This window comes from Cheilinus undulatus, linkage group 20 (assembly GCF_018320785.1).
Source record: "Cheilinus undulatus linkage group 20, ASM1832078v1, whole genome shotgun sequence".
NCBI classification, from domain to species: domain Eukaryota; kingdom Metazoa; phylum Chordata; class Actinopteri; order Labriformes; family Labridae; genus Cheilinus; species Cheilinus undulatus.
In genome coordinates, this window is record NC_054884.1 from 40,673,679 (window position 1) to 40,691,684 (window position 18,006).

Sequence of the window (18,006 nt, forward strand, 5' to 3'; positions counted from 1 at the left end):
TTCTGGATCCTGTTCACATATGGCTTCTTCTCTCCATGATCCAGTACAGAATCATACATGTTTTTATGCAGTGGCCCCTGAGGGCCCCAAGATCCCCTGCATCCAAAACCGACCTTCAGCCCTGTTCCAAAAAGCTGGGACAAGGGCAAACAGCAAAAATAGGTTAACAAAAAAAAAATCTAAGGAAAAGCAAAAAGCTGCAGGAACAGGATAAAAATGGCAAAAAAAGGCAGAAAACAACAAAAATGGGTTACTAATGGCAAAAATTGGTGATAAAAGGTTCAAACAGGCCATAGAAAAGAAAAAAGCCCAAGGAATAGGTTAAAAGTGGCAACAAATGTAAAAATGAGGGGAAAATAGCAGGATTGGGTTAAAGAGGGCAAAATAAGGCAAAAGAGAGGTTAAATAGGAGAACAGTGGGGGTGGGGAATTTAGTCAAAAGTGGCAAATAGAAATTGCAAAAAATGGCTTAAATGGGTGAAAAGAGGCTGACTCAGTTAAATGAAGTAAATGTGAGTAAGTAAAAATGGGAAAAAGGTAGTAAAAATGGGTTAAAGTTTCCAAAAAGAAGTGGTAAAAATGGGCCACAATAATTAAAAAAGGCAAAGTGAGTGTGCTGGGACAAAAAAGTTTTTAAAAATTGTCGGAAATCAGTCAAATGTAGCAAAATGTGTCAAAAAATATGTAGCAAAAATGGGTAAAAGTGGCAAATCAGAGTAACATAAATAAATCAGTTGGTTTAGACTGGTAAAAATGTTTGTTTCCTCTGACCACAGAACAGTTTTCCATGTTTCCTCTGACCACAGAACAGTTTTCCATGTCTCCTCAGTCCATGTTAAATAAGCTTTGGTCCAGAGAAGACGGCGGTGTTTCTGGATCCTGTTCACATATGGCTTCTTCTCTCCATGATCCAGCTTTAACTGTCATTGGTGGATGGCACGGCCAACTGTGTTGACAGACGATGATTTCTGGATTTCAGTCCAGAACAGTGCCAAAGTCTTCACAATTTTACACAGAGGAATATTTTTTTCTGAAATTGTTCCACAACTTTTAGACTCAGGTTTTCACAGATTGGTGAACCTCTGCCCATCTTTCCTTCTGAGAGACTCTTCCTCTCTAAAAAGCTTCTTTTATACCCAGTCATGTGACTGACCTGTTGACAACCTCATTAGTTGTAAAATACTCCTGCAGCTGTTTTTCATCAGTACCACTTACTTTTCCAGCCTTTTGTTGCCCGTCCCTACTTTTATGAGATGTGTTGCTGCCATCAAATTCAAACTGAGCTAATATTTTTGTCTCAGTTTAACATCAAATATGTTTTTTTATTTTCACATTAAAAGCTCGGTTTTTGCTGCTCTAAATCCTCTTCTGTATGCTTTTATTCTGAAAGATTTGCCTGCTCTGACTTCTAATGGCTCTGAATAAAGAAAAGGATGAATTAGTCCGGGATCTCCTCATGAAGGTAGATTTGATCCCCTCAGGCAGGTGAATTAGGAGGTTTCTGTTGAAAGCAAAAATCAATTCCTGTGTTAACACTCAGAGCTGATCATGAGCGTATAAATTCAATCTCAGCCTGCAGCTTCCAGTCCCTGAGGATGGTTTTATATTAGAGAATGCTCTGGTAAATATTGAATGTTTGTAAAGAGTAAATGAGCATGCTGTTCACTACTGTTAATATTTTATATAACATGCCTCCTGTGTATTTACTGAACAGAACAATTAAAAAGCAATTTGTCCTTTTTAATCATTCTAACAGTCCCTCAGAGGGGAGGGGGTCCGATGTTCAGTGACTGATATCTGGATCAGTCTGGAAGCTGAACCCAACCAATGATATTTAACCAACACGCTGGGCTCTCATTGGTCTGTTTCCTTTCAGTCAGACAGCCGGGCATTGATTCACGCTTTTCTAGTGTAGTAGTAGCAGTGATTACCCTGATATCCCAGCATGCTGCAGAGAAGCTCTGTGTGGCTGTTCAAGCATGCAGGGCCTGATTCACTAAAGCAGTGCTTCTCAATCTTGGGGTCGGGACCCCCTTTGGAGTTGCGACACTAAGAGGGGGGCTCCAGATTCCCTAAAAAAACTAAGAATATTTTTAGAATTCCACTGTTGCCACTTTAAAACAGTTTTGCCAAATTTTGACCAGTTTTCGTCATGTTTTTCCCACAATTTTTAACACATTTTTGTAGGGCTGGGAGCCTCAAGTCGACAGGTTGATTAATTTATCGATAACCTCATGTCCGACCAAAATCCAATTGGTCAAACAATCAAACCTGCTACTTTAATTGGAAGAATATTTTTTTTTTGCAGGGGTGAGATGGGAGACGTCATGTGTTTTTATTTTTTCAGTTATCTAGTGCAGGGGTTCTCAACGTTGGGGTCGGGACCCCATTGGAGGTCGCGAGACACTGCCACTCTCTATTGCCACTATTAACACGTTTTACCACTTTTCAAGCCACATCTCACAATTTGAAAAGCCCATTTTTGCCAGTTTCTGACTATTTTTGCTTCAGCTAACCTTTATTTTGCCATTAATTTTATCAATTTGCATCCAATTTCACCAAATTTCCGCCTATTTTTGCCACTTTAAAGTAATTTTAGCCATTTTTTAATCCCTTTTACCACTTAATATGCCCATTTTTACCACTTTTTGCCACTTTTTTCTCATTTTTGGCATTCGGCATAACCCATTTCTGCTACTTTTAAAATCTAATTTCACCACCTTTTCCACCATTTTTTGCCGTCATTATCCATTTTAGCTATTTTTAGCGTATTTTAATTCTGTTTTTAACGAAAGGATTTACATTTTTATGAGGGCTTCTTAATACACAAATGAATCAAATTTTGTTTCATTGACAAAAGTGTTTACCACACAGGTTAAATATAAAATACCCTGGCTTAACTCTACGATGGACCATGATTTTGCTGGGCCCCACCTTTATTTTGGGGGTCACGGGCCGAAAAGGTTGAGAACCACTGATCTAGTGTTAGAAAATATGATTTTCAAAAAGAAAAAAAAAACATGATTATAACTATTCTAATATAATTTATTCGTGCCTTTAAGGATAATTAATTACAGGTTAAATATCCATAAAGTCAGAACAACATCACTAGGACCCTCCCACCTTAGAGCAAAGCATGTGAAGCACGTTTATACTCCATTTCCTGTTAATCGACAACATGTCACAAAAGGCAACAGTGTGGCAAGATTTTGTTAAAAAGGATGATTTTGTTCCGTCCCACGACCAGTCGATTAACTGATGATCTGGTGTGATTTTAGTCGACTGAGTTTTTCTTTGGATGACTACAGCCCTACATTTTTAAACCTTTCCACCACTTTTTCTTGCCTGTTTTTGCCACTTAAACATGACCCTGTCCCTACTTTTTTGAGATGTGTTGCTGCCATCAAATTCAAAATTAGCTGAAATTTTCCTGAAATGGTAAAATATCTCAGTTTAACATCTGATATGTTGTTTCATTTCTATTGTGAGTCAAATATGGGTTTATGGGATTTGAATATAATTTGTGAGTCTTGAGAGATAATTTAAAAACCTCAGTTGATTCCGCAGAGCGGATATGCCAGGGCAAGTTGTTCCAGAGTCGAGGGGCAGCCATCACAAAGGCTCGGTCACCTTTGATTTTGTACCTTGTTTTGGGGGTGACCAATTACAACTGACTAGACGATCTCAGTGTTCTGACAGGGACATGGTAGTGGAGGAGCTCAGTCAGGTACTGGGGGGCTAGGCTGTTAAGAGCTTTAAAAACAAACAATAAAATTTTAAAATCTATTCTAAAAGCAACCGGGAGCCAGTGCAATGAAGCCAAAACGGGGGATATGTGGTCACACTTGCGTTTGCCAGCGAGGAGACGGGCAGCTACGTTTTGTACCAGCTGCAGGCGGTGCAAGAGTGACTGGTCTAGGCCAACATATAGTGAGTTACAGTAATCCAGTCGTGTGTTAATAAAAGCATGGATTACAGTCTCAAAATCTCTGTATGGCAGGTATCCCTTTACTTTTGATAAAATCCTCAAATGGTAAAAACAGTTTTTGACGACTGAGCTGACCTGGCGATCAAATTTCAGCCTGTCATCAATTATTACACCAAGATTCTTTACTGATGACCGGATGTTTGGAGTAAGGGGGCCCAGAAAACCAGCTGGAAAATCTGCTGGACCACATCCAAACATCATGATTTCTGTCTTGTTTTCATTTAAGTGGGCAAAAGTGGGCAAAAGAATAGGAAACAAGTGGTATTTAATGGCATAAGGTAGATAAAATGGGTGAAAAGTGGTGAAAAAGGGTGAAAATGGGGAAAAAAGTGACTTAAAGAAGTGGCAAAATGGGCAGAAAAAGAGAAAACAAGTGGTAAATAGTATCTTAAATGGGCGAAAATGGGGAGAAAAAATGGTGAAACAGGGCACAAATGGGACAAAAATGGCAAAAAATAGGTAAGAAGTTAAAAAATGTTGAATGGGCAAAAAAGTAGGGCAAAAAGTGGTATTCAATGGTAAAAGATAGCTTAATTAGGCAAAAAAAGGGATAAAAGTGGCAACAAATGGGCAAGAAAGTAGGAAAAAAGTGGTATTTAATGGAAAAAGGTAGCTTAAATGGGTAAAAAGTGGTGAAAAATGTTGAAAAAGGGCAAACAAATTTCCTTTTTTTAAGGTCTCAGGGGGAATAATATTTAAAATTAAGATATAGAAGAGCCATAAATAATCATAAAAGAGCCACATGTTGAGTATCACTAATCCAGGGTGACGATGATCAGTGATTTCTGTACCAGAGTACCTTTAAAGATGTCTCACTCACATATTCGGACAGTCTTTCATTGAGTGATTTCAGACCTGATCGTCTGCTCTGTCACCTCCTGGACTCCCTCACACACATCACCAAGCTCACTCTCTCACCCTCGCTGGTGTCCGTCTTCTCTCTCACCTCCTTAAAGCCCCACAGAAACCGTTCAGACCGTCGCGTCGTTCCAGTGTCGTGTTGAAATGTGCGATGGTGCAGCAGAGAATTAGCACAGATGGGGGCCGACAGGGGGTCATTTACGCCGTGGACGCCAAAATGAAGCAATCATTTGTGACAGTGAGAGCGGCGACAGAAGAGAGACGAGTCGTTAAAGTCACACTGCTTTTCACATCTCACTGCATGCCAAAACGCTCCGTGTGAGGATGTGATATTCTGAGAGATGGTGCTGAGGCTGAGTGCTTCTCTCACATCCGGTCTTTGGTTTGTTTCATGTGGAGAGGATTTCTGTTTGACACTTCTGATCCCTGCAGTTACAGTTAAATAACAGACTCAGGAACGCCTGAAAATCAGTGTCGAGCTGCTTCAAGTGTGCTCATGATGTGAAGCTGCAGATCTCTGAAAAATGCATGAATAGACACCCAACTTTCCATGAAGTGGCTGTAAAATCTTCATCTATCTGGGTGCACATTTAGTCTGAGGGTTTACATGCCGTGAAATATTTAAACCACGGAGCAATACTTCACATGCTGTAAATTTTTCCCCTGCTGTGTAATATTTGGTCTAATGTGAAATATTTCACACGTTGCAATTTTTTTTTTTAATCTGCTGCGAAACATTTCACCTGCAAAATATTTGGGCTACAGAAACTAGTTCATACACTGCAAAATATTTGGACTACTGTGAAATGTTTCACATGCTGCAAAATCTTTAATCTGCTGTGAAATATTTTGTTGTGGGAAATTATTTGACATGCTTCATAATATTTGTACTACTGTGAAATATTTCACATGCTGTAAAAATGTTTGTCTGCTGTAAAATTTTTAATCTGCTGCAATGCGATTTGGCTAGTGTGAAATATTTCTCATGCTGCAAAATATTTGGACTACTGTGAAATATTTCACATGCTGGAAAATGTTTCTTATGCTGTAGAAACTTTGGCTGCAGCTGCAAAATATTTGTTTTTGTTGTTGTTTTTGTTTGCTGTATGTACCTGCCCCAGTATTTGGGTAACTATGAAATGTTTCCCATACTGCAAAATCTTTAATCTGCTGTGAAATATTTTGTTTTGTCAAAAAATTTGGACTACTGTGAAATATCTCACATGCTACCAAATGTTTCTTATGCTGTAGTATTTTTGGCAACTGCAAAATGCTGTTATGCTGTTAAATATTTTGTGTGGTGCAAAATATCAGTCATGATCTGAAATCTTTGGACTACTGTAAAATATTTCACAGGCAGCCGATTTTTTGTCCACTGCAAAACATTTCACCTGCAAAATATTTGGACTACTGTGAAATATTTCATCTGCTGCAAAATATCTCATGCTGTAGTATTTTTGGCTGCTGCTGCTACAGAAAATTTCACATGCTGCAATTTATTTTTGTCTGGTGCAACATGTATCTGTTGCAATATTTGGGTAACTATGAAATGTTTCACATGCTGCAAAATCTTTAATTTGCTGTGAAATATTTTGTTTTGGCAATATATTTGACATGCTTTATAATATTTGGACTGCTGTGAAATATTTCACATGCTGCCAAATGTTTCTTATGCTGTAGTATTTTTGGCAACTGCAAAATATTTCACATACAGCAAAGTGTTTGTCTGCTACAAATTTTTCATCTGCTGCAACATAATTTGGCTACTGTAAAATATTTCACATACTTCAAAAAATTTTGTAAGCTGAAAAATATTTGGGCTACTGTGAAATATTTCAAATGCTGCATTTTTTCGTGTGCTGCAGAATGTTTTAGTTGTTGCAAAATATAAAATGGCTACTGTGAAATATTTCATATGCTGCAAAATGTTTCATTTGCTTTTTTAAAATTTTATATGGTGCGAAATATTGCACATGCTGTGAAATATTTTGACTACTGTAAAATATTTTTACATGTTGCAAAATGTTTCATCTGCTGTGAATTTCTGTTTTCTATTGCTTAATATTACACATGTTGTGAACTATTTGTATTACTGTGAAATATTTCACATTTTGTGAAATATTTTGACTACTGTGAAATATTTATTTTACTGGGAAATATTTTACATGGCACAAAATCTTTCCTCTGCTGTGAAATAATTTGTCTGTTGCAGAGTTTTATTATGTATAAATTCCTTGATTTTAATTCATTTATCTCTTTAAAACTTTCCTGCTGATTTAATTAGACTGTACTCAGTATCGTTGGTGTCATACTCTGACTTTAGAGTGTAGTCAAAAACTTTTTCATGTCCTGGAATGTTTTAAATGAAAGATGAACCAACGTAGATATAGGTATTCTGCAGCAGGATAAATCTTTCTCATATGACCCTCAGGGCCACCGTACACCGACGTGCAGCCTACATCATCAATCCTAAACATGAGCACATCAACATCTCCCCCTCTATCAGCCGTTCTTTCTTTTCTAACCGTCTTCTGTCTTCCTCTTTCCCTTCTCCTCAGACGCTTCCCAGTAGTCATGACGCAGCAGATGCAGAACCTGCAGTTGTCTCAGACCAGGAAGTGTCCTGGTGGCCCCGCCTCCCCAAACGCCGCCAAGCGTCTCTACAGGAACCTGTCGGAGAAGCTGAGAGGAAGCACGTCTTCCTTTGAAGACACGTACTTCTTCAGTAAGACGGACCGCCTACGCAAAGCCTCGGTGAGTCAAACCATCATAGAGGAGGACGGTTTTCCTGGTGGTGTTTGGGAGAACCATCGTAGAGGAGGACGGTTTTCCCGGCGGTGTTCGGGAGGACCATCGTAGAGGAGGACGGTTTTCTCGGCGGTGTTTGGGAGGACCGTCGTAGAGGAGGACGGTTTTCCCGGCGGTGTTCGGGAGGACCGTCATAGAGGAGGCCTGTGTCAGTGTTCCTCATCGATCCTCCACGTTCAGGTTTATTTTGGACTGAATGTAGAAGAGAAACCCCTCCGGAGATCCAGACCCTGTGGGTCTGCCATAGAGGGATCAATAAAGATCGGGTTAGCTTGTGTAATCCCGTTAACATCCCCGTCTCCAGAGGACAAACTCTCTGACCGTTTGTTGTCACGTCTCTGATTTAATTTCAGCTTCACGGTTACATCAGAATAAAACAGGCCGTCCCCTCTCTGTCTTTGTTCCTGCTCCTGTAGATCCTCTTTGTCTTTTGTTTAAAATGACATTTAGTTTGTTTTAATATCTTTGGTACAATCCAGAGTCTATTGATTATTAAATAACAGGCTGATAGTTTGACATTTACAGATGGACGTGACAGAAGGAGGCAGACGGGGCAGGAAGACCAGGCTGAGGAAAGATGGACCAGAGAGGAGACAGTAGTAAAATAATCATCTAGTCTTCACACAGAAAGCTTGTACTGGTCTTTCAGTTCACTAAAATACATTTGGTTTACGGGTCAGTGATGAAGCCTTCAGAAGCCTTCATCATAATTCAGACTTCAATTTCAGAATCCTGACTCTAATCCATGGTCCTGTTTTTATAGACTTGTTTTGGGGCCTTGAACAGAGAAGGCAGGACCTCCTGTCAACATCTGTGGTTGCTATGGTAGCCTCTTTCTTCCCTCCTCTTACCTCCGTGTATGCTGCGAGCGAGTCTTTGTAGTTATAGGATCCTGTGAAGTAAATCAGAGAGGTCACATGGTGTTGAGATCTATATCCATCCTCTCTGTAGGATACACAGAGCCGAGGCTTCAAACAGCTCATTCTCTTTAGTATGGAGCCTTTACAGCTGCACACAGAGCTCTGTATCCTATTCTCTCTATATACTTACGGTTTTACAGTGAAACAGAGAACAGAGCGGTGGTACGTGTTCGCTGGTTGGCAGTGCTGTGGTTCTGATTCATGGTGTTTTTATGAGTCCTGTTGTTCTGCAGAGACACAAAAGAAAGATCGTACCACCTTATGACTGCAGTGACTAACCAATCCAATCATGTCATAACTGATTACTCATTTAGTCTTTTCTGTTTTCAAGGAAAATATCAAATGTTTGTTGGTTCAAGTGTCTTCAATGGAAGGGTATGGCTTTGTGTCATTTTAAAGATGGAGAATCTGTTGGTTTTTATTTGATCATCAAAATGTTGTCACTTTAACTTCTAAATCTGTGTTTCCCAGCATCGGTTTTGGTCTTGGAACTCTCCCATGATGCCATTGTTGCCCAGTCTCTTTCTGATTGTTGAATCATGAACTCTGACCTTAACTGAGTCAGTGAGGCCTGCCGGTCTTCAGATATTGTTCTGGGTTCTTCTGGGACCTCCTGGATGAGTCATCCATGCGCTCTTGGAGTCATGTTGGTAGGCCGACCACTCCTGAGATGGTTCACAGCTGTCCCAAGTTTTCTCTGTTTGTGGGTAATGGCTCTCAGCTTGGTTGGCTGGAGTCCCAAACCCTTAGAAATGGCTGGCCACTCCTTGAAAGCTCCACCACTGTTCCAAGTTTTCTCCATTTGTGGATAATGGCTCTCACTGAGTTGGTTGGAGTCCCAAAGACTTAGAAATGACAGTCCTTTTCTAGGATGGTTCTCCACTGTTCCAGGTTTTCTCCATTTGTGGATAATGGCTCTCACCATGGCTGGTTGGAGTCCCAAAGCCTTAGAAATATCTCTGTATCCCCTTCAGGCTGATAGATGTCAGACACGTTGTTCCTTATCTGTTCTTGAGTTTCTTTAGATGGTTCCATGACGTGTTGGAGATCTCTAGCCTACTTCTCTTTGTCAGACAGGTTCTGGATCCAGGTCTGGCAGTAATCAGGTCTGGGTGGTAAATCGTAGTTTTTTTACCATCTGAGGTCGTGCCCTTAAAAGTTTAGCATCAGTAATGACTCCATACAAATATGGCGCTCATACTTAGAGATTAAACTGTTAGAAAATGAAAGATAATAATGAGTTTACCCGTCAGTAAATCATACTTAAGTATAAATAAATAAACCGTTGTAGCAGTTGTAGCCTCGGACCTGGGTAAACAGGCCATGTGTGTTTTCCTGTGGTTGAAGATGTCACATTGATTCATTCTTGTTGAACATGAGGAGTTTTTCTCTCTGCTGTTGAGCTGGAATAATGCTGCAGAGATGGACAGAAGAATAACATGCCGCTGCTCTTTATGTAAGGCTGAGGTATTCACCGATGGCTCCTCTGTCATAAAGAGCTTCAGCAGCACAACACGGCCGCTGTGTGGTCTTTAAACTCATCATTCTGCTTCCCTGTTCAGGTCCATCAGAGTCCTGCTGTGTGTGCTGATGTTTACATGGCGACTCAATAAAAGAACAAGATTTCTGCTCTGTTCGGCATCACGTGGCGTTCTTTTTGAGTGAACCACGTTGTTTTTAAAGCTGTTTTCTTCATCACTGCAAGTCTTTATGGCATGCAGCATGAGTGAGCTGTTTAAAAACTACTTCCTGTTTCATGGCAAACATAAATCGCGAAGGTTGCAGCATCTGTCATGGATGGGGAAGCCATTTATTTCATACCCTAAACCATCAGACCTTTCTTTCAAAATCTCACAAATTCTGATAAAGCCGTTGTTTCTGTGTAGATGTATGTTGAAATAAAGCCGTGTTGTGTTTCCTGCATGCAGACGATGCAGGGCAGCGACTGCATCTTCGAGGCGGTCGAGCAGCAGGACTTGGACTCGGTGCAGATCCTCTTGTACCAGTTCTCGGCCGAGGAGCTGGACCTGAACACGCCCAACAGCCAGGGCCTCACGCCACTCGACATCGCCATCATGACCAACAACACGCCCATTGCCAAGCTGCTGCTGAAGGCCGGCGCCAAGGAGAGCCCACACTGTGAGTACGACTTCCTGTACACCTGTTCATTACAGTCAAAGGTTTCCAGGATGTAAGACGGTTTAATCTGCGGTTTAAGGAGCACGCTGCTGTTAAAAATGTTAACTGAGACAGTAGCTGGGTTTCCATTACACTTGGAAAAGCACAAAATCGAAATAGCGCAATAAAAAACTGGCAATGGAAACACCTGAATTTCCAAAAAACCCTAAAATATTGCTAAAAAGTTTTTACGCTTTCATGAGGAGGTTTTTCAGGTGTTTCGGCGTAGAAATATATCACAAAAGTGCAACAGAAACACTTTTTCCGCATTTACAAGTCACGGGACGTGACGTTCGGTGTCACATGACCAGTCACTCCGAGACAACGTGGCGCGGTTCGTGTGGACAGAAGAAGAGACGAGACTTTTCTTAAAATCATACTTCTACCCTGATGTGGCTTTTGTCCTACCTCTGAACTATCATCCGTTTCCTTCGTCTTTTGTTCAAAATTATCAAGGCAGCCGCCGTAGATGTAACCAAAACCGTACCAACACGCAACAGGTTTTGAGCGTCAAGCTTCCCTGCAGCGGATTCATGCAAGATGAGATTTTACGAGAATTGCAAGGCCTATGCCAAAAACTCCCTTCAATGGAAACACATTCAAAGAGCAATTGTACTTAATCACAATTTAAGAAATATTGCTTTTATTTAGCAAAAAGCTGTAATGGAAACCCAGCTTGTGACTTTGCTGCTCTCATTTGATAAACCATGAAGGTCTGAAGATCCTAAATGTGGTCTCCTGATCTGTCTAAAGCTGTAACCCTCTGCTGTTCCCTCCTCAAACATTTGACCATCCTTGGTCCATCGTCTACCAAGAGTCCCAACATTCTGTCACACACACATCTCAGTCGATTCCAACTCAGTTCCTCCTACAGACGTCATCTCTGCCTTAAAAGTAGACAAATGACCCAGATATTTCTGCTGAATTCACTCTTACTGCTATCTCTGACAGATTCAAAATCATATCATGGCAGACTTTATATCGGAAAATCGTATTGTTGTCCAAAATCATAATATCCATACTGTATCATGTCGGGATTAGGGATGGGGACAATTAGCTTAATCAAGGGTCGATTGATTGGTCGTTAAGAATTTGGTCGATCACAGGGAATTTAGTCGATCTGATATTGGTATTTAGTTCCCATCATTGAGAAACACACTCATTAGTGACTTGTGTTTGTGATATAGGGAAGTGTTATACACATGTATATATATACATACATACATATATATATATACACATGTATATATATGTGTATGTATGTATGTTTTTATACATACATAACGATTAATCAATTAATTGATCGTTAACATTATAGATGCTTGAGTTGGCAGGTTTCTTCTAAACGCCCATCCCTAATCGGGATGAAACTGGCGATTTGTACCCCTACCTTTCAACTCATTTCTGCCACTTTAAATCAAATATTACCACTGTTAAGCCCTCTCACCACTTTTTAAGCCTGATTTTTGCCACTTTTACTCCATTTCTGCTACTTTTAAAATCCCATTTTGCAACCTTTTCTACCAGCTTTTGCATTTGCTGTTTTTAATCACCTTTTACATGCTTCGTTTAAAATGTTTTCACTGTGTTTCTTTTTTCCCTTTGTCAATGTATTTTAATGAACTGTGTGAAGCACTTTGAATTGCCTTGTTGCTGAAGTGTGCTATACAAATAAACTTGCCTTGCCTTGCCTTTAACCCATTTGATGAATAAAAACCCACAAATGAATTTTTAAAAAAAGGTAGCTTTGATAAGAGTGGTTATTATTCAGGTTAAAGAATTTGACAGCCTTGTTGTTGACCTCCATGACCCCCCAGTTAATCTGGGCTCCAGAGCACTCTCCCCTCTACTCTCCTCATGGACGGCCTTGTCTGATGGTGACTATTCTAGAGCGTTCATGTCTGTGTTCAACCACCCTCAGGTACAGTGGGGGTCCTCGGTCTTTGGCACCTTTATTTTGGGGGTTGTGGGCTGAAAAGGTTGAGAACTCCTGGGAAAGTTTGAAGAAAACTCTGAGCCCAGAATCACTCAGTCCCGACTGAGCTAAGTTTTGTAACAATAATGACTCCATACAGAATGTAAGTAAAAGCCTGTGGTGTGGTCTGGCTTTAGGCGGTGGATGATTTCCTCCAACATTCAGGACGTTCCCTTCATGTTCCTCTGGTGAACATCTAAATCCTCCTCCAGTGTTGCCTCTTGTCTCTGCAGTCGTGTTGTGTGCGTCTGTTTGTGTACTTTGTTTCAGCCTGACCTCGGGGCTGAGCTGGAGCTTTTATCCGTCTGGTCTGACCTTTCGGTCTGATAGACACAAACCTCATTTACAGGTGAACAGATCAGGGCCGTGTGCTAGTGTTTACTGTGGTCTCCATGGTGACGCTGAGACCTTCAGGAAGAAAGATGAAGTCTGATTGGTCAATGTGATCAATAGAAGGTCTGATAAACATGTTTATTGTGTGGCAGTTTTATAACCTTTATGATGTGAAAATGCCAGGTTTGAGTATCTGGAGCATTTTTCTGGATCTGGACCCGTTTTTATGTGTTTTTTAATGTAAGAATTAGAAGTAAAGCGTGGCGTTCTCTCAGTCTGCCTCTCTGTGTTGGTAAAACATCATTCCCCTCCAGCTCCGGGCCTCCAGCTCTACCTCGGCTGGTCCTTTAATGGTTTAACTGTTCCAATGATGCATGTAACGCCGCCGCAATTACCTCTAAGTGATTTATTGTGCCATGGGGGAGGAGGATGGCGGTGGGGGGCAGGGGGGTCTCCTCATGGCAGCAGCGGCGGAGGTGGCGGTACAGTCCCAGGGTTGTAAACAAACAGAGTCAACAGAGGGGCCATTTTCCCTCCCGGGGCCGCTGCTCTCTGTTTATGTCATTCCTCACGAGTCGAGTAAATCCGTCAGCGTGACAGCGGCGAGCGTCTGCACGCCAGGTAAATCTCCATCACTGCCCTCGTATGTGAGCGTCTGTTCACATCGTTAAAGTAAAGTCAGGGTTTTAGAAACCAGGGAGGTGTATTTTACAGCTGTAGAAGTATAAGCCTTCATTTAATACAACCACAGTTCCAAAAAAGCTGGGACGCCGGAAAAACATTCATAAAAACAAAGTCAGTGATAAATAATGATAACAGAGCAAAAACAACATTTTAGACATTGAAACTGAGACATTTTACCATTTCATTTAAAATATTAGCTCATTTTGAATTTGATGGCAGCAACACATCTCAAAAAAGTTGGGACGGGGCATTAAAAGGCTGGAAAAGTAAGTGGTACTAATGAAAAACAGCTGGAGGAGCATTTTACAACTAATGAGGTTAATTATCAACAGGTCAGTCACATGACCGGGTATAAAAGGAGCATTTTAGAGAGGCAGAGTTGCAGAAGTAAAACTGGGCCGAAGCTCACTAATTTCCTAAAACTGGGTCTAAAAATTGTGGAACAGTTTTAGAAAAATGTTGCTCATTAATGGACTGAGAGGAATCTTCCACCATCTTCAGCCTATAATATCAAGAGCATCTCAACTTTTTAGGAACTGGGGTTGTAAAATATTTTCAAAATCAGGTAAAAAATCTATCGGATATATATGGAGCATGCCCCGCAATGTTTGAAACTCTCTGTTTACATTTAACACTGCAAGCAATCTAAGAAATCTTTGAAATATCTGAGCTATTGTAAGAACTCAACTCCAGTAGATATGGAGGTAGTGAGCTTCAGGGTAACGTCACCTTCGCTCTCACTCACTGTGATTACCAGCGTTGCTCCTTTTATGGTCTCATGGTCACAGACTGTCTTCATGTTCCCTCTGTGTTCTCACCGTGCGCTCACATGGACTCTCTCTTTGCTCTGAAATATGTCTGACCCTCAGACCTCTGCAGCCTTGGCAGAGCTGAACCACAGCCTCACTCCCCCACGTTCCTTTTTCTGAACAACAGACCCACAAATCTCCACGCCAAACCCACGAGAAAGAGCTCAGTGTCACCGCTTACCTTTGGCACATCTTTTTTGTTTCTTTGTGCTTTTCATTTTCTATGTAACATTCATGAAAACTTCAACAAATGCAGAAGTTTCTTTTCATGAAATGTGCACAAGTCAAGTCCTGATCTGAGCTGTTATTCATTCTTCAAGGTCCTCAACCCGGGCCAACTTTTCAGCAAATTTATGCAAAAATATCACCAGACTCTGTCTTTTGTAGACAGTTATACACCTCCTATCTCATATTTTGATTCTTCTTGAACTAGTGTTCTTTAAAGGCAGTGTTTATTTTAAGGATCAGTAGTATCAAGAACATCTACAGATATATTTTTATAACCTATATTTACAGCTGATATAGGCTGATATGTACAGCTGATATAGACTGATATTTACAGCTGATATAGGCTGATATTTACAGCAGATATAGACTGATATGTACAGCTGATATAGACTGATATTTACAGCAGATATAGACTGATATTTACAGCTGATATATACTGATATTTACAGCTGATATAGACTGATATTAATCGCTGATATAGATGATATTAATCGCTGATATAGAATACAGCTGATATAGACTGATATTTACAGCTGATATAGACTGATATTTACAGCTGATATAGACTGATATTTACAGGTAATATAGACTGATATTTACAGCTGAAATAGACTGATATTGATAGCTGATATAGACTGATATTTACAGCTGATATAGACTGATATTTATACGTGATATAGACTGATAATTAAAGGTAATATAGATTGATATTTACAGCTGAAATAGACTAATATTGATAGCTGATATAGACTGATATTTACAGTTGATATAGACTGATATTTACAGGTAATATAGACTGATATTTACAGCTGAAATAGACTGATATTAATCGCTGATATAGACTGATATTTACAGCTGATATAGACTGATATTTACAGGTAATATAGACTGATATTTACAGCTGAAATAGACTGATATTGATAGCTGATATAGATTGATATTTACAGCTGATATAGACTGATATTTATACGTGATATAGACTGATAATTACAGGTATTATTGATTGATATTTACAGCTGAAATAGACTAATATTGATAGCTGATATAGACTGATATTTACAGCTGATATAGACTGATATTTACAGCTGATATAGACTGATATTTACAGCTGAAATAGACTGATATTGATAGCTGATATAGACTGATATTTACAGCTGATATAGACTGATATTTACAGGTAATATAGACTGATATTTACAGCTGAAATAGACTGATATTTATAGCTGATATAGACTGATATTAATCGCTGATATAGACTGATATTTACAGGTAATATAGACTGATATTTACAGCTGAAATAGACTGATATTTACAGCTGATATAGACTTATATTTACAGCTGATATAGACTGATATTGATAGCTGATATAGACTGATATTTACAGCTGATATAGACTTATATTTTCAGCTGATATAGACTGATATTAATCGCTGATATAAACTGATATTTACAGCTGATATAGACTGATATTTACAGCTGATATAGACTGATATTTACAGCTGATATAGACTGATATTTACAGTTGATATAGACATATTTACAGCTGATATAGACTGATATTAATCGCTGATATAGACTGACATTTACAGCTGATATAGACTGATATTGATAGCTGATATAGACTGATATTAATCGCTGATATAGACTGATATTAATCGCTGATATAGACTGATATTTACAGCTGATATAGACTGATATTTACAGCTGATATAGACTGATATTTACAGGTAATATAGACTGATATTTACAGCTGATATAGACTGATATTTACAGGTAATATGGACTGATATTTACAGCAATATAGACTGATATTTACAACTGATATAGACTGATATTTACAGGTAATATAGACTGATATTTACAGCTGATATAGACTGATATTTACAGCTGATATAGACTTATATTTACAGCTGATATAGACTGATATTGATAGCTGATATAGACTGATATTTACAGCTGATATAGACTTATATTTTCAGCTGATATAGACTGATATTAATCGCTGATATAGACTGATATTTACAGCTGATATAGACTGATATTTACAACTGAAATAGACTGATATTGATAGCTGATATAAACTGATATTTACAGCTGATATAGACTGATATTAATCGCTGATATAGACTGATATTTACAGCTGATATAGACTGATATTTACAGGTAATATAGACTGATATTTACAGCTGAAATAGACTGATATTGATAGCTGATATAGACTGATATTTACAGCTGATATAGACTGATATTTACAGTTGATATAGACTGATATTTACAGCTGATAGAGACTGATATTTACAGCTGATATAGACTGATATTTACAGCTGATATAGACTGATATTATTCGCTGATATAGACTGATATTTACAGCTGATATAGACTGATATTTACAGCTGATATAGACTGATATTTACAGCTGATATAGACTGATATTTACAGCTGAAATTGACTGATATTAATCGCTGATATAGACTGATATTTACAGCTGATATAGACTGATATTTACAGCTGAAATAGACTATTTACAGCTGATATAGACTGATATTTACAGCTGATATAGACTGATATTTACAGCTAATATAGACTGATATTTACAGCTGAAATAGACTGATATTTACAGCTGATATTGACTGATATTTACAGCTGATATAGACTGATATTTACAGTTGATATAGACTGATATTTACAGCTGATATAGACTGATATTAATCGCTGATATAGACTGATATTTACAGCTGATATAGACTGATATTTACAGCTGATATAGACTGATATTTACAGCTGATATAGACTGATATTTACAGCTGAAATTGACTGATATTAATCGCTGATATAGACTGATATTTACAGCTGATATAGACTGATATTTACAGCTGATATAGACTGCTATTTACAGCTGATATAGACTGATATTTACAGCTGATATAGACTGATATTTACAGCAGATATAGACTGATATTTACAGCTGATATAGACTGATATTTACAGCTGAAATTGACTGATATTAATCGCTGATATAGACTGATATTTCCAGCTGATATAGACTGATATTTACAGCTGATATAGACTAATATTTACAGCTGATATAGACTGATATTTACAGCTGATATAGGCTGATATTTACAGCTGAAATTGACTGATATTAATCGCTGATATAGACTGATATTTACAGCTGATATAAACTGATATTTACAGCTGATATAGACTGATATTTACAGCCGA

At 38.9% G+C, this 18,006-nt stretch overlaps 1 protein-coding gene across 1 annotated transcript in view; it reads left to right on the forward strand.

The window, feature by feature from the left end:
• The window catches only part of ankfn1 (ankyrin repeat and fibronectin type III domain containing 1), a 198,624-nt gene that overhangs the window by 122,210 nt on the left and 58,408 nt on the right, over positions 1-18,006 (forward strand). The window contains exons 8-9 of the mRNA XM_041815146.1: positions 7,408-7,603; positions 10,506-10,716. Coding sequence (XP_041671080.1) covers positions 7,408-7,603; positions 10,506-10,716 — 407 coding nt within the window. The remainder of the gene's footprint in view (positions 1-7,407; positions 7,604-10,505; positions 10,717-18,006) is intronic.